The sequence below is a fragment of the Ochlerotatus camptorhynchus genome, unplaced genomic scaffold (genome assembly GCF_037179485.1).
Source record: "Ochlerotatus camptorhynchus isolate MF236.1 unplaced genomic scaffold, CSIRO-AGI_Acam_v1.1 ptg000232l, whole genome shotgun sequence".
Taxonomy (NCBI): Eukaryota; Metazoa; Arthropoda; class Insecta; order Diptera; family Culicidae; genus Ochlerotatus; species Ochlerotatus camptorhynchus.
The window spans coordinates 1856932-1884633 of NW_027040722.1; the positions used below are offsets into that span (position 1 = coordinate 1856932).

General features: G+C 40.5%; 2 protein-coding genes across 5 annotated transcripts in view; both read left to right on the forward strand.

The window, feature by feature from the left end:
• Positions 1–27702, forward strand: part of LOC135704222 (cytoplasmic 60S subunit biogenesis factor ZNF622) — a 530133-nt gene that overhangs the window by 100843 nt on the left and 401588 nt on the right. The gene's annotated exons all lie outside the window — the stretch shown is intronic.
• Positions 1931–27062, forward strand: NijC (Ninjurin C). Of its 4 annotated transcripts, none has more exons than XM_065225715.1 (3): positions 1931–2194; positions 15811–15987; positions 26368–27062. In XM_065225715.1, the coding sequence occupies exons 1-3, from the start codon at positions 2144–2146 to the stop codon at positions 26548–26550; spliced, it is 411 nt and encodes a 136-aa protein (XP_065081787.1). In that variant the 5' UTR covers positions 1931–2143; the 3' UTR covers positions 26551–27062. The 4 variants fall into 4 exon arrangements, with proteins under 4 accessions (XP_065081787.1, XP_065081784.1, XP_065081783.1 ...); XM_065225712.1 differs by having other exon boundaries at positions 26604–27062; XM_065225711.1 differs by having other exon boundaries at positions 26033–26504.

The window sequence follows — 27702 nt, forward strand, 5'->3', positions numbered from 1 at the left end:
TGCAAATTAGTTCTACGAATTTCAATTCCGTCCTAACGCATTGAAACGGATTGGTTTTCCTTCGTTTTACGAATGAAGACAGCAAAAATGGATTTGCTAGGAGCGCTTCTTTTGTTTTGAGAATAATGAGTTTATATATTCATACAACGCACTTGTATAGGCTTTGTGTTGTAGCTTATGAGCTAACGTATCGAAACAAATGTATTATTGATTTGTATACGGTGAAATCATGGATATTATTGATGATTTCTGCTCGATAGAACGGAAATGGGCGATTACGACGAAGTAGCGCTCTACAATATATGTGTATATTTTTCCAAACCATTCTGCCCAGTAGTGTCAACAATCAATACGAATCTAACGATTTTAAATTGGCTCACTACTTGACTAGCCTATTGGTCTCAAGCAAATCGACTAACGTACCCCATTATAGTATAAATTCCAGTACTACACTATGTTTGTTTTTATTCACTATGAAAGTTTGACAGATAAAATGGGGGGTTAGTGGGTTTTCCTATGTTTCGAGGGGTGAATCGATTAGCTTGGGACCGAAGATAGTACCAGAGCTGAGCCAAAAAGTTGAGCTCGTTTCTTCGGGACCTTCTGGTCTTAGAGTTACCTCTATGGTAGTGTGCACCGGCGCCAAATATGTTAATGACGATTTCGCTACCTGTTTTTTGGTTCCACTTGTTTTGTATGACTATCATGTTTATGTTACGGTTTGTATTGCATTCTTGTTGCCTCTGTTTTAATATTATATGGTGGTATTAGGCTTGCTTGAGTAAGACACTCGTTTAACGGCTACTCAAACAGGCTTTTATCCATCCATCATCTTTAGACTTTCAGTTAGAGGAAGCAAATAAACAAATAAATAAATCTGAGTTCAGTAAAATCACCGGACTAAGTGAAATGTTTTGTTGATTTCCAGAAATACGAATTCCAAGTTTGCTTAGTAGCATTGTTTCTTATGAAATGGAGCAACCCGTTTGGCTGTTTTCTCCTAACATTTACCAAATCTGACAAAAGTGAAATGTAGCTTAAGAAATTCTTGATCAAATGATCATCATTTAATTCTTTTTTAATTTGGTTACTTAGTCCCCTCTGACATAAAGCCGACCAAATGGAATGTGAGGTTCGATGAATTCTTCAAATCCAGCTAACGCAGTAATAAGGTAATAATCACAAGTTGCAAAAAACGGGAAGGTATTATAAAATGCAGGATAATCTACAACTATACTGGTTCAAATAGTTCTGCCAAAAAAACATTAAAATTTAAGGACAATGATTTTTCACTCTTTAAACGAACTGCATTCTGAAACTATGCAAGCAACAATTTTCTATAAATAGAACACTTCCACACTTCGTCACTATCGATTAGTAACATAAATTATCAAATGAACGAGTAAAGTACGAAGTTCATTGTCCTGATTTGCATATTTACACATTCCCAGACGCTTACGTGTCGTCGAGGAATCGTTGAATGCACTTTAAGAAAACTTCAACCCCACTTACAAAACAGCATAGCATTCGACCTGCGTGTCCTGGTGCATTCTCACGCTTTATTTTTTGCAGCGTAGTCAGCATAATCGACATGAATGAAAGCTCGTAAAAGGAAACGATTCGTAGAACAGGTATTTGTAACACTACAGTAGTCACGCTGCCTGTATTTGGTTCGCCATCCGGTGGAGCACGCGCTGCTGCTGCAACTCATGCACTTTTTGTTTTACGACACCCGGTTGCTAAACAACCGTAAAGGATCTAACAGTGTGTTTAGTGTTTGTGCTGCCTCGCAAAAGGCCTATCATAAATGTTCCATAGATCAACGTACTTACATCGCATACACAGAAAAGCCACCTTTGGATATTGTCTCCGTTTCAAATGGGAAAACAGGCAACTGAATCATTTGTCCAATGGCCGGAATATGGGGCACACCTCGCAGGACTGACTCGCAGTGGCAAACAAAGGAAGTGTTAATAGTATAAAACGAGTTCCGCCGATCCGGGGGGCACAGTTTCAAACCGAACCTAAGATCAGTGATACTTGTCCCTCTCGGTCGGAGTGAGAAGAGGTATCGCTAACATTTGAACCGAAAATTGCACTTTTTCTGTTGAACATTCTAAACCAGTGGTTACCATTACTCGAAATGGCTTCAATCCTGCCAGCAGCAATCACCGGTGGTGATAGTGACCGTGTGGTAAGTGTGATGATATATTGCAACGACCGTGTGTGGTAATTGCCCTCCAATCAATACAGAAGGCAAGTGTTCCGTATCAATAATGGAATCAAGTAATTAGGCTTCATCGTACTGAATAGTATGAATTGAAATATATCCAGTGTCTTTACAACAATACAATAATAATGCCGTTTTGAGTGAGGTGAAAAATCGATAGAGGATAAATAGTCTCAAGTCTGGTATGTATTCCGTCTGAAAGTTATACCACTATCAGTCAGACTGTCGCGTGCTAGCAAGCAGTAGCATACATTTATTTAACTGTGATAAAACTTTGATGAATCATTCAATGGTATTCATTTCGGGCAAGAAATAAGTTGCAAGACACGTATATCAGAGGAAAATGTATCCAAACTCAAAAACGAAACCGGTAAGAACTTGTTGAAATGTTTATGAAAAAAAATGTCGTTAGTGAGAAATGTGAAATTTAAGTTCATAAAAGATATACCTGTTCAAATATACGTTTAACAGTGTAGAAAAGAAACTACTTTTAGGATAATTTGTCCTGTACGTCGTGGATACATTACCATCAAATAGTTGAAATGCTCAAATTTAGCTTTTCTCCAGAAAGGACACTGCACTCACATTAATTCCCCACTACCACAATCCTCCGACCAAATTGGATTCGTTACACGCGTGACTGGAATACCAAATCCGGATATCTTTGATCTCGCCACCTTTTTTATCCTTCCTTGAATAGACCAAATTCGACACTGACCCTCACAATCACGTGACACAGACGGAACTGATATCCTGTTCCGATGCGTTTCTCCGCAAATCCTACTTTTTCTTCTTTGCAACAATCGTTGCCAATAGCTTCGATTGATGACTGTTCGTCATGGCCAACATCATCATCATCATCACTATTTACAATAGCATCATATTTCTCGATTCCGACGACCCACGTGCTACCTATCTCACACCATCTCAGCGGGACAGATTACGAATTCACGTCCTCTGCTGATAATAAGCTCCCGTCCTGGCGAGTACAAGACCCTAGTGGCTCAAAAATCCACCGATGCATGGATGATGATTTTTCCCCGAGAAATCCACCCTTGTGCCAAGGAAATTGAATTTCCACATCCCATCCTAATACAAAGTTTCATATTACTAGACGACAAATAAATTTCGCCTCAGGCGCTTGTTGCCTACCAAATCCTCTTTCCCTGGTAAACTATTTTGTTTGTCACTTCATCCCTTCTAGCTAGCTGATGGAATTGTTCGTCGGCGCAGGATTTGAATGTGATGTTTTGATCATGTTTAGCTTGATTCTTGTCACATGGCGTAATGAAATTGTGTGCCGCGGATTCGCATGCGAAAGGGTAGGGGTTCCGTCGAATGTTCGAAACAGTCAAACTTGTGTACATCGGAAGCGTAAAAAACATTCAGCGTAGCGTAGTGGTATGAAAATCCAGTGAATTCGAAAAAAAAGTTCCACACAGAAAGACTTAAACATTTTATTCAAAATCAATAGTATTTTAATTGATTTCAATAGTTAGACTCTTGAAACAACCATAACAGATATGCAGGAGAATAATGGGCTTTTTTTAAATTGTAATTCCTTTAATTGTTTTACCGTCTGGTAGTTTCTTTGCATTGCATTTAATATTTTCAGATTGCTTACAATAATTGAATATTTGTTTCAATATTAAATTTTCATAGTTTTCTAAATTCTTTTTATTTTAAGAGAAAACTGCTTCTTTTGTAATTTAAATAAATAAATGTGCAAGAACAGTTTAATAAATTGGTTTTCAAATTATACATATTGGCCTACATATTTCACGAAAAAAATCAAGAAAGGCCCTCTTGTCGTGTTGCTCATTCTACCTACGACATGGTTAAACAATGTAGTCTCGATTAGTTTTTCGAAGGAACGGATCTACTTTTGTAAACTAGGCATTTGATCGTCGATTTGACGCAACTGGTAGCTCGCTCACGCATACTAACACCGCTATCATGTAGGGGAAAATTTCCCCAATCTGGTGGTAGTAGTTACGCCAAATCGACGATCAAATGCATTGTTTACAAAAGCAGATACGTCCCTTAGAAAAAGTAATCGAGCATATTGTTCAACGTAATTAATTGCTAATGTATCAAATATTGATACTATTGCAACGAAAAACCAGATACAACATAAAGGGTGATACGGTCAAAATTTGGTCAAGGGAAAACGCGTGCAAATCGGTGAAATCGTTTATTTAAAAAATCAAATTAAATTTCTTTTTCAAGTTCAATTAGTATAAAATTCAGGAAAAATATTCAGTTCGGCTTCCGCTTTTCCAAATCCGAATTGCCGGGCCTTACGCTTGACCCCTGCCATCAGATTTTGTACAGCCACCTTGTCCACCTTCTTCGCCGCAGAAAGCCAGTTTGCCTTGAACTGCTGCTCGCCCTTAGCAGTTTTTTTGGTCTTCTTTAGGTTCCGCTTGACAATAGCCCAGTATTTCTCAATTGGGCGGAGCTCTGGCGTGTTGGGAGGGTTCTTGTCCTTGGGAACAACCTGCACGTTGTTGGCGGCGTACCACTCCATGGCCTTTTTACCGTAATGGCAAGATGCCAAATCCGGCCAAAACAGTACGGAACAACCGTGTTTCTTCAGGAAAGGCAGCAGACGTTTATTCAAACACTCTTTCACGTAAATTTCTTGGTTGACAGTCCCGGAAGCTATGAAAATGCTGCTTTTCAAGCCACAGGTACAGATGGCTTGCCAAACCAGATATTTCTTTGCGAACTTTGACAGTTTCATGTGCTTGAAAACATCTGCTACCTTTCCCCTTCCTTTTGCCGTATAAAACTCCTGTCCCGGAAGCTGCTTGTAGTCGGCTTTGACGTAGGTTTCGTCGTCCATTACCACGCAGTCAAACTTCGTCAGCATCGTCGTGTACAGCCTCCGGGATCGCGCTTTGGCCGTCGTATTTTGTTTATCATCGCGATTTGGAGTCACTACCTTCTTGTAAGTCGATAGTCCGGCTCGTTTTTTGGCTCGATGCACGGTTGTAGACGATACACCCAGCTTATTTGCGGCATCTCGGAGAGAGAGGTTAGGGTTTCGCTTGAAACTACCGGCAACTCTCTTTGTCGTCTCAGCGGCTTCCGGTTTTCGAATTCCCCCCGATCCAGACTTCCTGGCTGTCGACAAACGTTCCCCAAAACACTTCAATTACATCTGTAACGGTTGATTTGGCAACTTTTAGCGATTTTGCCAACTTTGCGTGCGAGTAGCTCGGATTTTCGCGATGCGCGAGCAAAATTTTGATACGCTGCTCTTCTTGCTTGGACGGCATTTTGACAACTGAAGAGTGAATTCCAAAATCAAAATAGGAGCAACATTCTACACACACACACCTTCAAAATGAGGGGTGTTCAGGTTTTTTAAATGCAAAATTGAAAGAAATACGTCAAGTTGATATTGACCAAATTTTGACCGTATCACCCTTTAATATTCATTAGGGTGCCAGTAAACCAAAATTTGAAACCGGCCATATACAAAATGTTCAATTCCTCGAAAAAAAAATCTTATATCTGTTGAGTGGCCACCCTGCAGTATAACCACTGGATTTATGAAATTAAAATTCCCAGCTTTTTTCCAATACATTTGTGCTGGTAAACGGTTGGACAATGCGTACCATTGATACTTCGCGTATCTGCAGGTATAAAATAGACCCCACTAGCGATCCTTAGCCTCTTGTCCAGTAACTCCTATCCCTACCTCCCCGCGATGCCGGCTGGGGTACGTGTAACCATAGGGAAGACCGGGTAACCAACCCCGGTGGGACCTTGGTCGTATGCTGACAGGGAAAGGAGGGGGGACTCCTCTCTCCGGAGAGTGCAGTCTTCGAGCGTCTGTTCACCATGGAGGTGCGGCTCAAAACGGCGTCTGTTCTCCATGTTAGGAGCGGCTGAACAACGTCCAGCGTGGGACTCTAAACAGAGCTGTGCACGATGGTCCTCCGGCGAAACAATGGGGGTTGGTGCAGGCTCTACAAGCCAGCCGTAAAAAAACAAAAGTACAGGAAGCAAGCAATGTAAATACGGACCGGAACAATCGGCATATACCCAAGCAAGGGAAACGGACTAACGATTGGAAACTCGGAACATGGAACTGCAAGTCCCTCAATTTCTTGGGAAGTACCTAAGTCCGATTTATTGAGGGTCCGCAAGCTCGACATCGTAGCGCTGCAGGAGGTTTTCTGGAAGGGATCGTCGGTACATACGTATAGGGATGGTTATACCATCTACCAGAGCTGCGGCAATACACATGAGCTGGGTACAGCTTTCATCGTGATGGGGGAAATGCAGAAGCGCGTGATTGGGTGGTGGCCAATCGATAGCAGAATGTGCAAGTTGAGGATCAAAGGCCGTTTATTCAATGTCAGCATAGCAAGTGACTATGACGATAAAGACGCTTTTTACGCGCAGCTGCCCAAGCCATGACGTCAAAATCGTTATCGGAGATCTTAACGCTCAAGTCGGCCAGGAGGAGGAATTCAGACCGGTTATACGAAAGTCATCGATTTCGCCGCCTCTAAGAACATGGCCATTAGGGTGCTTCATTCTGAAAAAAGTGATGAATTTCTGATGGGCCACCCTCCAGTTCGATTCATAGCCCCAAAATATGAACCTGTGCAAAAATTGGTAAAGATTGATGAAGGTTTAGAGGTCGCGCCAATGATTTGAAATTTGTATGGGAATTACTATGGAAGAATTTAAAAAATCGCTTATATCGCTATAACTTTGCTTCTACTTGTCCAAATGTCGAAAAAATTTAGTATGTTATTGCTATGGCAATAAACAAAAAGCCTACAGTTGCTACGCTCAGTTTTGCAGCGTATCAAGAATTATAAAAATGTGAAAAAATGGCAAAATAGGGTAAATTGACAGATGAATATGTACAAGGCAACAACGCCAATTTCATCGCAACAACAACAGGCTTGTTGATCATTGTCATGACAACCACATTTTTTTTTTTTCAACGTTTGGACAACTACAACCAAAGTTAGAGCAATGTAAACGAAAATCAATAATTTCCCATACTAATTCACCAAAATCTCCATACAAAATCCAAATCATTGGCGCGACCTCTAAACCTTCATCAATCTTTACCATTTTTTGCACAGGTTCATATTTTGGGGCTATGAATCGAACTGGAGGGTGGCCTATCAAAAATTCATCACTTTTTTCAAAATGAAACACCCTAATGGCCATACGTAGTACACACTTCCAGCATAGCCTCCCATATCGTTACACCTGGAGATCACCGCAGCAGACAGAATCGCAAATCGACCACGTTTTGATCGACGGAAGGCACTTCTCGGACATTATCGACGTGAGGACCTATCGCGGCGCAAATATCGATTCGGACCACTACCTTCTAATGGTCAAGGTGCGCCAAAAACTTTCCGTCGCCAACAACATTCGGTACCGACGCCCGCCACGGTACAATCATAGAGGTAACTCTAAGACCACTGGGTCCCGAAGAAAATCATTATTATTTTTGGCTCACTCAGTACCAGAACAACGGTCCCAAGCAGTCCCAAGCTATTTCACTCACCCCTGCATGTTCTGCATGAATCCACACACCCCTGATGTTATCTGTCAAACTTTCATAGCGAATCAAAACAAACATAGTGTAGTAATAGAATTTCAACTAGAATAGGGTACGTTAATCGTTTGCTTGGGACCAATAGGCTACTAAAGTGGTGAGCCAATTTAAAATCGTTAGTTTCGTATTGATTGTTGGTACAATCTGGAGCGACTGAAGCTTCCCGAAGTCGCAACTGAGTACGTGCAATGCCTCGACGCAGCGTTGCCGGATGAGGGAGAGCTCACCGAAGCCCCTCTTGAGGACTGCTGGAACAACGTGAAAGCAGCCATTAACAGCGCTGCTGAAGGCGCCGTTGGGTTAGTGAAGCGGAATCGACAGAACGATTGGCTCGACGATAAGTGTCAGATATAGACTGTCTAGTTATAGCAATGCGGATGTCAGTTTGACGTATCCAAAAGAACTGTCAGAGCGTGTATCCAAACTAGCAGAAGAAATGTCACACTTTTTTGTTGGGGGAAGTATTGTAATTTTGGATATTAAATATTTATTAAGTTATTTGGAATATTATGTTTCGAAAGTAAAACGTATTATTTAGTTAAATTTGAAATTGATAAAAGCTTACGCAGTGAGTGAGAACAATTTACCTCGATTTTCCAGAGAAAAGTGTTCGAATATGAAAAATTATTGAAAGGGTTTGGATGAAGGTTGGTCCTAAAGTAGATTTAAGAACCAACATTCAAACTTAGGTGTATTTGACGAATTAAGTTTCACCAGATTTGTTCTTTATACTAAAGATTAAATAAAACTACAAACTACTGTGAATTTTTACAGAATAATTTATTCAGTTAATTGCTTCAACATTCTTCAGACTGCCATTGAACGACTATCGCATCGTTTTTCTCTTGTTAGTTTCACGCGGTTCACCTTTAGCCTAAACTGGATGTATCTGTTCATCAACTTATTTTTCAATCCATGACAGTCGACAATGTGAGATGCTGGAATTCTATTCATTTTGTTCCACAAAAGTTTTTCCAAATTCTCATTTTTAGTCATCAAGATCTCTTTTTGTTGCTTAAACGTTTCCTCTAGTTCCACAAAAAAATTGAACGTTGCCTCATTAACGGTTGTTAAAGCGTCCCCTGTATAGTCTTTGAGGCTGGAAAACAAAGTGTATGCCGCTTCCAACGAAGAATTCTGCAAGACAACTGTTGATGCATTGCTTACAAACGGAATTACGTTGAGATACCTGCCTGACAATCATGCCTGACAAGTAATATACGACATTTTGTTCGGACGATCTGCTGCACAAGTTCTCGCAGTACTGGACTAGGTCTTCTTCGCTTTCAACAAAACCAGAGGACGAACTACCTGCTGCTGAGCTTTCTAATTCACCTAACTGTTCTTCTGAATTCTTGCCTGTTCTTTCCTTCAGCCGATCCGAGAATCCCATCAACCATTCTCACGAATCCCATTCATACGAGCTATTCTTGATGTCAGCCATGTATTGCGCCATACTCAGTAGCTTCATGTTGTCCTTTGCTTGGAGTGCTGTTGGCCGCATTTGGCGCTGCCTCAGTTGAGAAAATACATTTTCGAGGCAATCCTGCGTAAGCCTACCGCCCAAGAAGAAGTTGTAGTTCCTTATATTCAAAAAGTATTTGTGGAGCCGAAGCATGCTGTCAGTAGTAAGGATAATTGCTGCTTGCCATGGCTTCCAATACTTCTTGATTCCCACACGGCAGCCATACACAAGTTCCTTAAAGTCTTTCAGTGCACTTATGGCATTAGCATAAGCCTTTTGCACAGACAAACAGACATAACACATTGAATATTTCTCACTGTAAAACACCGTCGCTAAAACATTACCGCCATCTGTTGAGTACACTGTGGTGGGTAGTACAAAGAACAGATGGCGGTAGTGTGCAAACGTCAAACGCAAGGGAATTGACTATGCGCGCCACAGGTGGCGGTACTACCAACTATGCTACTTTTAAATTGACCGTTAAATGCTTGTTCGATGAACAACTTGCGAGTGTTATGTCTGTTTGTCTGTGCCTTTTGGTTCTTGTAGCTGAGTGCTAAAGCCGGAGTTCTAGCGGTCATGTACGAGTACCATGTTGACGCCATTTCAAGGAAGAGCGCCGTAATCAAAAGCTCTTTCCTCCCACTCTGAGCACTGAAGCATCGCAATGCTGATACCACAGTATGATTAGCGTATTTCGTAGCATTTTTCACCTTCATTTTGTCAAAGTTAGAGTGCGGTTTTGAAAAGTTGACGTCGTCTTCTGTCAACCCGCAAGCCATTTTTAAATCACAATGCGCTTCATATGCAACCAGCTCTGTTAGGTGGGTGATATCTGCTGTAGAACCAGACAACCCATGTTTTTGAACCACAGCTTCCGGTAGTTCAATTGTTCGGTTTTTGATCCAACCATGGATCATGCTCTTGAATACATGAACGGAATAAGGTACGATTTCCAGCGTGCGTGTGGGATCGGAGGGGTGTGGAATCGGAGTGTTCATCATGACTCGCTCACGTGAGTGTTTAACGCCGATTTCATTCCACAACTTCTTGTTTCCTCCTAGAAAATAGCAAAACAATTAATTTAATTAAAAAAAAACTTCTTATGACAAGCTAAAAAAAATACCTCCACAATCATTTATTACGGCATGCACCTACAGCCCTATCGCTTGAGCCTTGTTGATTTACTCGAAGAGTATCGATTTGATTCCTCCATTTTTTATCGAATCCCCGGTGAAGTGGTATCCAACCACTTGCTTCCACCGGGACCTCAAACCAACTAGCATGAATACCAATAGATGGTTCGCTAGCTCACCGTTACCGGAAAGTGTGACAGGACCAACATTCTTTTTAAAGTTAGAACAGTAGTTCGAGCCAGGCTGAATAGCCATTTCGTCGAAGACAATAGCAGCGTCTTTGTCTATTTCAGACATGCTTTTCACCTTTTGCTGTAGAAGTTCCAAAACTTCATCAAGGCAGCCATGGTCGAAGTGTATGTTTTGAAGTTTCTCTTGGAGGGTTCGTGTACTAGGCAAAAAGCGTTTTTTACGCTCTACCTCTTATGCTGTACCGCAAATAAATCTGGTCCTGAATCCTTCAGTTACGCTGTCGTCTGACCATTTGGCAATCTTCTTCAACCCGGTCATTAAGGAGTATTGGTCATCGTTCACGACGCTTTTAATTTTTGACAACTGGTCCTTTCTTTTTAGGTCCTGGTTTTCGTTTTTGTACCGGTCAATCTGACTGAAAAAAAATCAATAAATCAAAATAAAACCCCACAAAAATTAATAATTAAAAACTTACTCAACAGCGTTAAAACATTCATAGCACGACGAAGCCTTTTCCTGTGTTGGCGGATTTGAATTTTCGGCATCCGATCCGTTTAGGTCACCAGAAGCTTCACAAAATTCTTCACGTTGCGTGGATAGATTTGAATTCGCTTGATCCGTGTTAAGAGCATCGACCGAGTCGAAATTTCAAAAGCTTTCATCCAGGTATTCCACCTCGCCATAATCTGAAGCTTCTGTACCAGTGCATAGCGTTTTCGGTTCTGGAACTGAACTTAATAGTACGTTCAGACTATAGCTGATATTATGTAATATAGGCTATCTTGCAATGAGCACTCATACATAGGATTTCCAGTGAAAACTAGATGTATGAGTGCTCATTGCAAGACAGCCTATATTACATGATATAAGCCATAGTCTGTACGGGGTATAACTGAGGGACGGCTCAAAACCACGGAACAGCACCATTGATCTTCCGGATCTTTCCAGCTGTGTCTCTATACAAATCATCCTCTTTAAAATGCAGCTGAAAGGGAAAATTTTTATAAATATACCACTCAATCTTTGAAATTTTATTAAAAAAAAACTTACACTACACAAACGGTTACTATCAGAGAGTCTGAAAGCAGCAGTCAACCCGCAGAATCCAAGCCACAACTCGCGATCAGATTTTTTCACCGGAAATCGAAAAAATGCCACGTTTTGGAGCTCGCTTCGGGACTCATTTTCACAATGTGGAAAAAAGCACTTCATTTTTGGGACATTAGCCGACGGAAACAGGTGAAAAACGAATGAGGAAGTAATAATCAACAAACAAGCTGCTGCCGAAATCGGTTTGTTTTGATTTTTGCTTTGAGTCATGAGGCGATTGAACTTTTTCCAGTGCTGGCAAATTTATGGTGGTATATTTTCAGTTGTCAGATCTACGGATTTTGCATGGCGCATGTCTATAACTAGACAGTCTATAGTGTCAGATGGTTTTGGACGAGAAGAACGCAGCGCGGGATAAGAAACACGCAAGCTCTACAAGAAACTCAACGCATCCCGCCACAGGCTTTGTGCCGCGAGCCGAAATGTGTCGGGATAAGGAAGGGGGTACGAACGTGAGGTGATTGAAAGGTGGGAGCAGCACTACGATGAACATCTGAACGGCGCAGAGGCAGAATACCAAAGCGGCAGGTGGAATGGCTTCGTCGGTACAGCGGATGAGGGGGACATGCCAGCTCCCACGATAGGTGAAGTTAAGGATGCTATCCAACAGCTTAAGAACAACAAAGCAGCTGGGAAAGATGGTATCGAAGCGGAACTTATCAAAATGGGCCCGGATAAGTTAGCCACTTGTCTGCACCGACTGATAGTCAGGATCTGGGATACAGAACAGCTACCGGAGGAGTGGAAAGAGGGAGTAATATGCCCAGTATATAAAAAAGGCGATAAACTAGAATGTGAGAACTATCGAGCGATCACTATTCTTAACGCGGCCTAAAAAGTGCTTTCCCAGATCATCTTTCACCGTTTATCGCCGCTAGCAAGCAGATTTGTGGATAGTTATCAAGTCGGTTTTGTGGACGGCCGATCGACAACGGACCAAATCTTTACGTTTCGGTAGATCCTCCAAAAGTGTCGTGAATATCAAGTCCCTACGCACCACCTATTCATCGATTTCAAGACCGCTTATGATACTATTGACCGTGAAGAGCTATGGAAGATTATGGACGAGAACGGTTTTCCCGGGAAGCTGACCAGACTGATCAGGGCTGCGATGGATGTTGTACAGTGCTGCGTGAAGATATCGGGTGCGTTATTGGACTCGTTTGAAACTCGCAAAGGACTTCGACTGGTCTTTCCTGCCTCCTGTTCAACATTGTGCTAGAAGGTGTTATGAAACGTACGGGCTTTAACATGCGGGGCACGATCTTCAATAAGTCCAGCCAGTTCATCTGCTTCGCTGACAACGTGGACATTGTCGCAAGAACGTTTCAGGCCGTGGCGGAGCAGTACACCAGGCTGAAACGTGAAGGAGAGAAGGTTGGATTAAAGTTGAATACGTCGAAGACAAAGTATCTGTTAGCTGGAGGAACCGAGCGGGATAGGGCTTGCATAGGCAGAAGCGTGACAATCGACGGAGATGAGTTCGAGGTGATGGATAGATTTGTGGACCTCGCATCATTGGTGACGTCGGATAACAACTGCAGCAGAGAAATTCGTCAGCGTATTATTGCCGGAAGTCGTGCTTACTACGGACTCCACAAGACCCTGAGGTCGGGTAACCTTCACCTCCGTACTAAATGTACCATGTACAAGACGCTGAAAAGACCGGTAATTCTCTACGGGCACGAGACGTGGACGATGCTCGAGGAGGACCTGCAAGCACTGGGTGTTTTCAAACGACGAGTGCTTAGGACCATCTTTGGTGGGGTATGTGAGAACAGTGTATGGAGGCGAAGGATGAACCACGAGCTGGCGCAACTCTATGGCGAACCCTGTATCCAGAAAGTTGCGAAAGATGGACGGGACACGTTTTTAGAATGCCCGACAACAATTCCGCAAAAATGGTGTTTGCCTCGAATCCGGCCGGTACAAGACAAAGAGGAGCACAGCGAGGAAGGTGGTTAGACCAAGTGCAGCAAGATCTAGGAAGTGTGGAACGGTCAAGAAATTGAAGACAAGCAGCCACGGACCGAGTGAATTGGCGTAAAATTGTGATGCATGTGCAATCCTGAGGGATGCCGGACCAGGATAAGTAAAAGTAAAAAAAATTGTGCCGGTATCATTCAAACAACTACGTATGGTCCAAGTAACTAAATGGAATACCGGCAATTCATCATCAGGTGTTTTCACGTGAGAAATGCTTAAAATATATATTTTCATTTTCGGATGATGCGTTTTATGAAAGACGAAACTATCAAAGTCGAGCGCTCTTTCCGCTCACTGAAGCTTGAAAGAAAGACCAATCAAGCGACGGAAGGAAAATAGACAAACGATTGAAAATTTGATGATGATGTTCGACTTCAACAGAAACAGAAAGCTAGCAGTCTCTTCGTCGCATCGATTTTATCGATTGAAGTTGATATTGTGATGCCCTTGTTTCCAGCACCTACGAAGTTCCAGGACAAATAGCAAAAAAAAAAAGATAATTTTATAATTGACCTTCTCCGATTTGCATGACATTTTGTATAATTGTATATTTTTCTGTGAAGAGGTAATATTACTGGTAAACAACGCGCTTGGTCTGCTCTCCATCATCTTGAAAATAAAGTCTTACTGACTCCGAACTGAGACGACGAAAAGTAGTGATGAAATTCTAAAACAAACGTTTATTCCATATAGTTGCAGTCAATGTTATCTGCATTAAAATGCTGTCCCCACTCAGATTGATCGACAACTTTTGTAAAATAAAATTGAACGAGCTCCAAAAACCGTCGAAGTGAGATCCCTATCACGACCGCCGATTTCTTTTCCCTAAATTGACTATTACAAGCGTGTCACTTTAGATTTAGGATGGGGTATGTCGACTTCCCTAGCACAGACATCAAAGCTCAAGTAATGAATGAAGATTTTCCATTTCCTTTGAAAATTACCAATCGCTAATGTTGCGTTACCCGCTACATTAGTATATCTGAAAATGGGTGATATATTAGTATCTTTAGTATATCTGAAAATGGGTGATATCACAACATATTGTTTACTGTGCAGGTTTTTAAAGTCCTAGCAATTTTCATGTAATTAATAGAACATACATGAACTTTGGGACTTTGTAAAAGCTTTCTCCGAAATGTTTAAGACAATAAAATATCAGATTCTTTAAAATATTCCCATGATTTTGAGAAACACATATTTCGAAATTCTTCAATAAAAGCAACACATTACAGTGGAGATCAGAAAAGCCAATTCAAACACAGCTATAGGTATACCATTGTTCCGTATCGAAACGACTTCACTGTAGTTCCGTAATCTTGGCATCAATGCGTGAGGAAAAGCTAAACAGAAACCACCTCCTGATCTGGGATCAGACGATACGGGCAAGTGACACACAAATTCTAAACTATGTACACAATGCAACGGCACAGGGGGAATCTATAATCACTTTTATAATTGTATTACATGAGAGAGCACGAGACAGAGAGTGTCGCACGGGCGAGAAACAGTTATTACAAGTAGATGCCGAGTGGAAAGCTGCGACTCCCTCCTCACTGGAACATTATTGTCAACATAGCTCTCACAGGAAGAAACAGTTAACATCCCTTCCGATGGTATGCTTGGCGGAGAACGTAGGGAACTTCAAACGTACCGATTCGATTACTATACTCATATGCAGGACTGCGTTTTGCTACCGACTACGCACCCAAATTGAACCGAGGGGAATGGCCTAACGAAATCGTTAGCGTGCAATTTTTGCGTTTTTCCGTCACCCTATAGCTTCTACCGCATTTATAATCCTGTGCTATTATTGTCACATCAAATTCATTCTAACGACGTGTCAGGGCCGACGATATTTGCCGGAGGGATATAACCGATGGCTACTCGTTTAATTGGCTGCCGCATAAGTTATGCACGATTTCTTGATGAAATTAGCATTAAATCTGCCTCCGCCAGTATCAGGGAAAGGGTGTCCGTTGAAGGATTATTAGAAAGCTATAAAATATTAAGGCTGTGATTTTTGATAATTCGATGATACGATAGAAATGCATACATTTAGAAATATCAATTTTTAATCACTTGACAGCTCAAGTCCATGGATGCCAACCGGTATGCCACGAAGAAGACGATCGCTCAGGGCATGCTGGATATTGCCCTGCTGACGGCCAACGCATCGCAGCTCAAGTACATCCTGCAGGTTGGCGAGAAGCACGAGTTCTACACCCTGATGCTAGTGCTCATCAGTATTTCCATCATCCTTCAAGTGAGTATCATTTACTTGTCACAGGAAATCCACACCACAACCGCTAAACAGTCACCGCTTGCGTCATCATTTTCATTGTAATAACACAGCTAGTCCCCTGACATTTCTAACACAACAAAACTAATTTCCTAAAGGTCGCCATGGGTATCCTGAATCTGACGCTCAGTATGCTTCATGACTGTCGATTGCATCTTCCGGAGTACCACCGATCGGCTAACGCGATAAATTATATCGTTACCGCGACGGCCTTTCTGGTTACCATGCTCAATCTGATGATATCGGCTTTCGATCCGATGGTTTTGAAATACGTGCTTGATTAGATGGGATTAGGATATAGGGACCCTCAGGTTGAAGCTAGTCAGTCAGTGTGATGAATCATAAGACTATGTTTGTGGAATTTCTTTTTTTTTGTGTAAGTCCATGTGGCATGGAAGCCATGTCAGATGTTTGCGACAGTCGTACACTATTGAATGGCACGTAATTAATTGCAATTTATATTAAAACATGCATTTCCAATCTGCGCTTTCGTACCTATAATTGACCGACACGTAATTGGTATCGCATGTCGATAAGTTAATAATGAATGATTGTCTGATGGTGAACTTAATAAACATTTAATGGTATAGGCTCTGTATTTAACGCCCCTTTACATTGGTACATCAAAGTAGAGAAGAGTGGGGATAAGAGCAACAAAAGCGAGTTTGATTCAATTGGGTTGTTTAGGGGTATTGAGGTAGATATACATATTCGTTATCTGCATTCAAAATTTCATCCATTTTGGTACACTGGAACTATTTAAAATAAGTACGATTACATTAGCAAAAATCACCAGCGCCCCTTGGTGGGACTTTGTATCGGAGCGAGCTGTCAGCAAATAGATTTAGTGTCAACGATCAAAAATTTAAATCTTGATTAAAAAATCGAGATGAATGTCTGCGAGATCGATAAAAAAAATCATTATGCTCAGAAAGCGAAGCTCTATCAGACGATGTATAACAATCGGTGTATTTTTCGAAGTTAAACAACCCAATTTTACTTAGTTGAAATTGGAACCATGACAGATAAATTTGACGACTACAATCTGATGACTGCACATATTAGTCGAAATAAGAGGGGTTAATATCCCTTATATTGGTCTAATTGTCATTAATATTGGGCCCATACATACATTTCGGAGAATAGAATTTTTGCCAAAATTTTACTAGAAACCAAAAAATATAAATTTGTGTTGTACAGATGACGCATTGCTCGAAGAAAAAATAAGAACAGGAGATTTTTATTGATGGGCCTAACATTAGAGCCATTTCCCCCTATTCATGGATACAAATTGAGCTGAGTGAGTTTAAAATGTGAGTATTCCACCAACAACCAAATTCATAGCATCCAGAATAGGGATTTTTGTACGATCCGGAATTCGTAAGACGTTGTATTTTTGTCAAACCAAGATGGCAATTACCGATCAACATGCAATGCGAGTAAAATGTATTTCAAATATTTTTCCTACTCCTACTCCTTAGGATTCCTACTAATCCTACGCCATTTTGTACAGTATTTATAAATTGCCTTCATATGTGTAACAAACAGGGATAGAGAACCGCACTAAGCACAGACGAGTTAAATATGTGTGTCTGCACTTCAAAACAAAAGAGACGTGCAGTGAGCTTAAGCTATGCGATTGTGCTTATACAAAATGTGCGCACTTGCAGAATGTGCTAGAATGTCAAAATTTAACAATTTTGGAAATATGAGTGAAGTTATAATATTCAATGTGCCCACTGGATTTAAGAAAATAAATTCCCGATTTTTCCCGGGTGCCTAACATATTTATCCAGGTTTCATATGAACTATAAAAAGATTTTAGCAAAAGGTGTCGCCTTAAAGAAAACAATTAAGCAATTCTATTTTTAAGTCAAAACACCCGATAATCACATCAATGGATCGTATCATTCGACCAGTTTAAAATGACGTTTTCTACCACTCAAACTTTAACGTGGAACAATATTTTGATATTTTTTCTTCTACAACCTCGAGAAAATAGGGGCTTATTTGTAATATGCTTGAAAAATCTGGAATTTATTGTTTCATTTCCGTAAAATTGCTGGTAGAAGGTCGTCTCAAAACTGCTCGACAATATGATTAATTGAAAAAAACAAAAGTCATAATTTCTAAAACTTTTAAGGCTCCAAGATCGCAAAAGATTGTCAAATTATGTTCTATAATTCTCATGTTATCTTGAAGTCCGAAATTTGAAATATTTTTAAAGTCACATGTAAATTTTTCAAAAGGCACTAAGTCGAACGATACTGGGCCAAGTGGGTCATTAGAACGAATGTTTTAAAGCGATATATTGATAGAAGAAAGTTTTTGAAAATTACATGAGAAAATTTATGGTTAGCCCAGTATTTACATGTTTGGAAAACTTTTTAAGATTTCAGACTTAAAACAAATTGAATAGGGTTCGGCACCATTTAAGCATAGCACTTCGGCACACCCTTTAAATCAGTCTTCCAACAGCTCCGTACCATTTTTTTACAGCATTCGTAATTTAACTCGTGTGCTAAGAATTTGATGCATGAATGTTCAGGCGTGATCAAAGATTGTATGCCTCAGCAAATTCCGGTGGCGCCGACTGGGTTTGAACTAGCGCTGGGGCTAGGATTATCCGGATATTTTTATTTTTCAATTTTATTAAATTTTGGCAATTAACAGATCTGCCATACCACATCAGGTCACATGGGCACCTGAAAACCAACTTTTTGACAAATCAGTGTCAACATTTCAAAGGACCGTAATTGCTTTTGTAAACAATGGCTTTAGCCGTCGATTTCAAGCAAATTAAAGCTCACCCCTCCAAATTAACGATTCCAGCTGGTAGATGATACATTCATCTACCTGTTGAAGTCATTGATTTTCATGTGTGAGCTTTTATTCGCGAGAAATCGACGGTTAAAGCCATTGTTTACAAAAGCAATTACGCCCCTTTGAAATGTTGACACTGAAATATTTAGAACAGTTAAAAAGAAAACGGTTAAAGGGAGAATAAATTTAAAATTTCACTATCCGTATAGTTACTATCCGCCTGATAACCATCTAAACGTTTTCTCAATTTATTTTATTTCAATATTAGGCACTAGAAACCATGAAATTATGTATACTAAATATCGATTCAGCGATATTTAATTTGTCTGAAAGTAATTTTATAGAAAAAAACTTGAGTATCCGGATAGTCCCAGTTCTAGTTTGAACCCAGGCCTTTTGCAGTGATAGGCAATCACGCTTACCACTACATCACCGGCGCCGCTATCAATACATGAATAATGGATGTGGCTGTTTGTCTTTATCGTTTTTGACACGTATGACGGGAATGGGTCCCATATTCCTAAGTAATGTTCCACCCTATGAAAATATTTGTTAGTTCTCAAATTAAACACAAAATTCGAGGATTCTGACATAATTTTGATGAGAATGTCAAATGAGTTATTAGGAGAATTGCAGTCCTCTACACAATTGACTCTTCTTAGGAATTCTGAGGAAAATTATAAAGGAATCTGACTAGAAGTTCCAGGTAATTTTGAGAAGCATTTCTAGGTTGTCAGGAGGACTAACGGTGAATTTCAAGGTAGTTATGAAGATATTATACACTAAAGGATGAGTCGATAATTATTGCGACACTTCCTGAGTGATTTGAGATTTGGGCGTAATTGCTTTTGTAAACAAACGCTTCACTTGACGATTTCTCGCGAATAAAAGTTTAGCCTAAAAAATAAACAACACATACAGGTAAAGGATGATTTATCTAGCATGTGGTGCAATTTGATCCCGAGATTGAGCTTTTATTCGCGAGAAATCGTAGACTTACGTGTTTGTTTCCAAAAGCAATTATGCCCAAATCTCAGTTCTCCGGACTTTTGATTGATTGGTAAATCGGCTATAGTAATTTTAAGGATCATTTAGAGTAAAATTCTCGACATTTGCGATTAACGGCGTCCATCAGAGCCTGTAAAGTTGTTTCCGGTACGTGTTTCTCAGTTTTTATTCCCACTTCCTCATGATTTCCTCTTCGTCCTTCGCATCGCCTTTGGTCTTTCGAAGTTCGCGCTTCATCATGGCCCAATGGGTTTCGTGAAATATTCCTGTCCCGGCAACTGCTTAAAATCCGCTTTGATGTAGGTCTCATCATCAATGACGCAGCACCGGTATTGCGTTAGCAGCTTCATGTAGAGTTTCCGGGCGTGCGTTTTGGCAACACTCTGCTGGCGTTCATCCCGATTTGGAAAGTTCGGTACCTTGTACGTTTTAATCCGGATCGTTTCTTAGCCCTCTGGACGAAGCTTTGCGAAACATCAAGTTTTTTGACCAAGTCAAAATGTTCGAATTCCGTTTGAAATGAGCAATCAGCGCTCTCTCGGTTTTCGTCCAGCTCCTGGCTTATGGTCCTCTGTCATCCATTCCAGGAACCTTTGGAGGACCCTTGAGATGGTCGAATGATGTATATTCATCAGTTTTCCTAAGGCGCGATGCGACAACCCAGGATTTTGCATGTGGTTGAACAAAATCCTTTCGCGGACGGTTTGCTGATTTTCTTCCATCTCGGAATCTCAAGGCCCACGCACATTAGATCCGGATAGGACGCGTTGCGGCAAAATGACAGCTAAATCTATTGTCTAACTGCCAAATTTACGTCAACGCAACGCAAACGGATCTAATGTGGGTGGCCCTTCACTGACAACTGCACAACTGAGTGGATGTAAAAAATACACTCTAAAGATAAACTGCGCAAAATTTGGTTAATTCCGATCAAGTATGAAAAAAGTCACAGAAGTTTGAAAGTGTCGCAATACCGTATGCGTGATAATGTTTGCACCACAGACAAACAGACATAACACATTGAATATTTCACACTGTTAAACATCGTCGCTAAAACATTACCGCCATCTGTTGAATACACTGTGGTGGGTAGTACGCTGAACAGATGGCGGTAGTGTGTAAACGTCAAACGCAAGGGAATCGACTATGCGCGCCACAGGTGGCGGTGCTACCAACTACGATACTTTTAAATGGACCGTTAAATGCTTGTTCGATGAACAACTTGCGAGAGTTATGTCTGTTTGTCTGTGTTTGCACCATTGAGCAAAGTCAAAATTAAAAAAATTCTCAAAAATATCGTTTTCGAGTATATTTATTTATTCAAAGGGGGATGTTTCTCAGAGTCTTAAACTATGTTAATCATCGATCAAGTTTCCACTTGCTGCAATTACGGCCTCCACACGCTTCCGGAATGCACGGCAGGTTCTAATAATGTAGTCTGGATCCATTTCTCTCCAGGTACGGGTCAATGTTTGTCTGAGGCTTGCTGTACTCGGGTGGCGTTTAGAACAGGCCTTGGCCTGGCGGATTAACATCGGGGCTGGATGGCGGCCACATATCCTTTGCCCAGAACGGAAGATGTTCCTGCAACGACTTCTGAGTGCGGCCTCGGACCATACTGTTCTTTGATCCACGGAACTACATACTTACTTAAAATCCCGACGTAGACCACCGTGTTGACCTTGTCGCTTTCTGGAATGAACACCGGGTCCATTTTTTTGCCATCGGAAGCTACCAATCCAAACACCATAACGGTAGCAGGATGCTTGGTCAGATACACGTTCTTGTGCTCGTTGGCCACGTCTTTTACCGGAAGAGAACTAATATACCGGTCGGTTCTGGAATTTGATACGAGATCGACGGTAAACATGCTCTCGTCGGTGAACAGGATTACCGCATTTTTTCCTAAAGGAAGTTCAAGATTTTCTTGCATTGTTCGACTCGTAGCTCCCGGATGCGGTTGGTAATCATGTGAGTTTTTTTTTCCGTGCTCTCGACTTCGCCCCGAAATCTTTCTTTACGATCTTCCGTGCCGTAAAGTCACTGATCCCGTGTTCCTTTGCCATTTTCCTTATTGAACGCACTGGATTCACCCGAATCTTCCTTTTGATAGCGGCGATAACCCTCTGAACCCGAGCTGACCTCGGGCGACCTGGGGCCACCTTCGCGGATAGTTGTCCTTTCTTTTCTCGGTCTAAAACCCTTTTGACGGTCCACCGGGGCACTCCCACGGCGATTGAAATGTCTTTTTGCGACAGTTACGCGTGGGAAAAATCACGAATACGCTGCCACTTCGTCATGGTGCAACCACAGACAAACAGACGTAACTCTGTTGGGAATGGATGAGCACCTTGATATAAGAGAAAACCAATTTGATTACTGGCTACACTGTATTTGATCCTTTTGACGTTTTGTATCATTCCATAATAAATCAGTTACTTTCACACACGCGTTTCTAGTTTTTCTCCCCGAAAGTATCCGCGGTTTCTTTTGTCTGCTCTCTGGTGTTCCCTTTGTTCGTTTCCCGGTGATTCCGTGCGACTCTGTTGGTGCGTCCAGGTCCACAAACTCTTCATTGTGTATCTTCGTTCATGCATTTAACGGTTGATTTGAATATTATCAGTTCCGCGAACTACTCGCCGCAGCGCTGGCATCCGATCACTTGACGTTTCTATATATTCTATAGAAATTTTATGCAATATTGTTTACGAGTTAGCGAGCAAGCTTGTTTTCCGCGAGAAGCCAGATAGATGTCGTTACTGAGGTTATATGTTTTGAGATAGTATGTTTTCAAGAACAAGTTTTTCAAAGAGTTACGTCTGTTTGTCTGTGGTGCAACTGTCAAACTAAGTAAATCATTTTCTTTTATACACAGCCTACTACGGTATGAGATATAGGTTACGTGCATGTAAAGAAAACCAAGGCATTGTATGCACAGGTGAAACGGGAACCTTATTTGTACGATGGTGCAAACATTATCACGCATATGGTAATTATCGACTCACCCTTTAATCGTTGGCTGTTCAGTTTTTTTTTTACTACGGAACTGTTCGGTAAAAGTTTTAAAATCAGTGAAAAATTCAAAAATTAGAAAATTTATCCCGATGTTGTTCAGTAAACCCCATTTGATGATAAAACAAATTTATCGATTTTATTGATTTCTTAAGTACAACGGTCATTTCAGGCATAACATTTGATAACGGCACAAAAGCATTTGTAAATAAACTTTCTAAGGCCCTTTACACGCGAACCAAAGTACGCCCACGCAAACCATCAACATCATCGGATAGGGGCAACTATCACCTTTCCGAAAGTGGTATTGGTTTGCGTGGGCGTTCTTTGGTTCGCGTGTAAAGGGCCTTAGAAAGTTTGTTTACAAATGCTTTTGTGCCGTTATGAAATGTTATGCCTGATTTGAAATTTTACTGACAGCTGTTCAAAAACCCGGTGAAATTTACCAACTTCGGTTATATAATTGATTATTGGGATTATGCGTAGAATTTTAGGGAATTATAAAAAATTATAAAATCCTGAAGGAATTTTGACAAACTTAATGATGAAATGGATACAATTTTCGTGCAACACGAGAAAAGGGCCTATCCATTGTTGATAGATTCTCTTCATCGATTTTCTCTTTCGCGGATAACCCGATTGCAAATGAATTTTCCAGTGAGTGTGTTGTTTCAGGTGCAAGCTAACATCGTCTTCAGTCAAACTGTGATGCGCCTGTGAGCTTAACGAGAAATTCGTTTATGTAGCCGTGGTACGCCAAAGAGAATGTCGATGAAGGGAATCGATCAACGAGGATAGGCCCTTTTCAAATGTTACGCAAGTATTCTGACACTAACCTTAACCTTTGCGTGCCTAACGTCTAAACTTGCATAAATTTCAGAATTAAAATAGCTCTTTTTCTGCACAACAAAGTGATTTTTTTTCGGAAATCAATTCAAGTTTTTTCATCCTTCAGGAAAAATTTGGATCAAAACATGGTTCCGGAGTTATTCCGGTTTCCGTTGGGGTCACTTTGGGTCGGCATTCGGCTTTACTGTTTTGTAAAAATTATACACACCGTGAACATCAAATTTTCTCACTCAAATTATGTAATTGGACCACTGGCGGCTATACCGATGGTCCATGATCACATTGTGCATCCCGGAATAGTTCCGGTGCCCTATCTCAATCTGGTATCCGGTGTCTATACTCAACAAGAATCTAAACCCGTCGTGCGACGTATTAAACTTAATGTGCAGAAAACGATTGAGGAATTATGTTTTTAGAGCTAATTGAATTTTGAAATTTATGCAAATTTAGGCGTTAGGCACGCAAAGGTTAATGATCACCTACAGCTGCAAATCTCATAAAAGTCAATCAACTTAATTCTGACTTAACGCTAAACTTAATTAGAAATTTATTTTTGTTGAATTTCATGCTAGTTTGAGAATAGTTTCAAGGAACTTCCGGAGAGGGAAATTCTGAACATTATTTCCAAAAAAAAAACAAATGAAGTAGTGTTCCAGGAGATTCCAAAGAAATGTCCAATTCTAAAGAGGGCTTCATGAGACTTCCAAATAGAATTCTAAGACTATTACAAGAGACACTTTCAACGTAATTTTTAAACGAATTTCTGAGGAATTGTAAGGAAAAATCCCATTCCATTCTGTGGTGAAATCTAAGGATGTTTTGGAAGACTACTTTCTAAATTCTAAAGGTCATACCAAGATATTTCTGGTAACAAAATGGAAGATCCTTAGCAAAGCAAACTGTTAAAGATTATGGGACCAGACATTTCTGAGAAGTGTAACAGTGAGAGGTATGAGATCTCCGAGATCTCAAACTCGTAAAAATCCTTTATACGCCCAAGTCGTATGCAAATCCAATATCCCAGCCATGGATTCTGTGACATGAAAAATTGTCAAGGTTCTAGAATTAACAAAAATAGTCAAAATGTCGGACATCGTAAAACTTTTAAAGATTACAAAAAATTAACAAATAATCAGGACTTGGGAATTTTACGACGCTTCTTCGTCGTAATCGCCCATTTCCATTTTATCGATCAGAAAAGATCAATAATATCAATGATGTACGGTGACAATAATGAATAATAGATTTGTTCCGATGCGTTAGTTCATTATTTACAACATAGATCCTATTAGAGCGCATTGTATGAATATTTACGCTCATTGTTCTCAAAACAAAAGAAGCGCTCCTAGCGAATCCCTTTTTCTACGTTTATCCGTAGGACGAAGAAAATCTAATGGCGTTTCAATGCGTTAGGACGAAAATTGAAACTCGTAGGACGAATTTAGAATCAAGAAGCAGTATTAGATTTTAAACAATATCTCAACCATTTGTAACTCTTTATCACATCCAACGGTACGTATGGAAAGGTGAATAAATTTAGAAGTCATCTTTGACATAAATATTCCATTTTTTGTTCTTATCCGTTCAAAACAGATTGCTAACGCGCGGGTTGTCCTAAGTAGGACGGAAATTAGATCAAAAACCCTATAACTGAAATCATTTAAGAAAATCTTGGACTTGATAAATTTCCGAAATTCTGGGACATCGCTATTTATTTTAGATCTTAGATTTAATTTTTGGTATCCCGTACTAAGGAAAAGTTTAGAATTCTGAGCTTGAAGAAATATTAAAGATTCTGAAATTTCAAGATATCGGACTCGGAATTATAAATATAACGGAATTTAATTAAAATAGGTATATATTAAGGCTTCAATCAAATTCCCGGTTATTTCCCGGCTGTATCCGGTTCAGTGGCCACCATGACTATTGTACCACGTTATGGAACTAAAATACAAAGTGTTGCTTTTGTTTACTTTGCATTTCGAGCTGTTTAATTGGAATGAGGAACGTGTGCTTCATTTGTGCTCTCTTTGTGCTTTGTTTATGCTCTCTTACACACATCACACGTGTCTCAATGTTTTTTGCGTGCTCTCTCTCTGGTACCTTGCTCACGAAAAACAAAATATAGTGCCGGAAAGCGCACAGCACAACCTTTGTTGTGTTGTGCTGTGCCTGGAGAAAAATGCAACGATTTGTAGATTTTTTAAACCCTCATGCTATAGAACTAATAAGGAAAACACACCATGTTACGTAAATAAATAGACCCGTCCAATCCCAAACACGAGGTCTTACAACACATTCCGTTTGCTCTTTCCAGCTGATAGTGGGAATCCTGTTCGTGATAATCGGTAGTCTAAACATCAATCACAAGCACGAACAAATGGCAGCAATCGTCATTAACGACATCATAGTTGTACTAATTTTTATCATCTCACTTATGAATGTGATAATATCCGCTTTCGGTATGGAATATTCATCGCAACCATTACGCCTTCTCGACCGTGGAAGATATGATTCCATGTCCTCCACCACCACCACCAGCGGCACTGCTAGTTCTGGTAGTAGCAATAGCGGCAGTGGAAGTCAATTAATCCCCGACCCACTCCATAAGCATCAGTTGTTATAACACCACCTAACCTAACCCTTTCACAGGTCTCGGCAGCCCTGTTGGCCGTCATACTAACACTGGTTAACTTTCACAAAGGTGAACTTCAGCAACGGGTGGCCAACATCCTTAATCACTTCTCGTTGGCCTTTGTGGTGGTAGCCCTCTTCTGTGACGTAATCAAGATGAACTTTGGACTGGATCCAGCAGTTCCTTACATTCACAACTAAAAGCACTGATGTTTTAATTCGTTCGCATATTTTCACGATAAACAAACGCACAGATTGCTCAAGGTGTTGCCTGTATTATCCTGGCCAATTTCGACATCAACAAAGAAAAGAACCACAGGTTGGCTAATCTGGTCCAGAACCTTTCACTCGGTATGAACCTGTCGACCGTCGTGGTCAATATCATGATCAACAGCCTGGAGGTGAAACAGATGAACGATCAAGGAGTTGGGCTTTCGGACGGTTTGAGCATCAAAAATGAGTAAGGTTGAGGCCGTCCACGAACTACGTACTGCACCAGAACAGTGAAGCTGGTTGGTGGTGGCCGATTTGAGTTACGACGACGACCAAAGGCAATCTGACATGGCTTTCGAATATTTTGATTTTACGACACAATCCGTTGATCTCAGTTGAAACCAAAAAGTAACCAAATTCGATTTGTTTTGGAAATAATTATTTTGAATGTAACGCAATAAATTATCTCTTAAAGACTAAATTAGAAGCTGTAACAATAAAGTGAGTTGAAATAAAAATAAAAAAATAAAACTACACGATTCTAACGTTATTTGGATATCACTTCCTATTTGTATTTTTAAAAATTGATCTTGCTGTTGAGTGGAGCCGCATGCAGGGTAAGACTCAAACATACATACATACATCCTACCTATTTATATTATTCATTTCTGTTCTCGCAAAAGTATTGTTACATAAATAGGGTTAACTACCCCATTTCCGGCCTATTAAGCACAACCCGCACTTAGTATTTCTTAATCTTGCGCAGTTTAGCACCAAACGGAATGTTAGTATTGCTGATGGCTTCCACATTTGTTTACTTTTCCGTACGTACCGTAAGATTTGATAAAGAAAAACCAATCGTTGTGATATTGTCAAAAGTCTAACACTGCTTCTTGATGACAAACTCGGCCTACGGATTCTAAACTCGGCCTAACGCATTGAAACGCCAATGAATTCACTTCGGTCTATCGGATGAAGATACAAATTGATTCGGTCGGAGCGCTTCTTTTGTTTTTCGGAATAATGGGTGCAAACCTTCATATCACGCGTTCTCATTGACTTCGTGCCGTAGCTTATTAACTAAAGTATCGTAACAAACGCATAATTGACTTGTTAACCCATGAAGTCATGGATTTATTT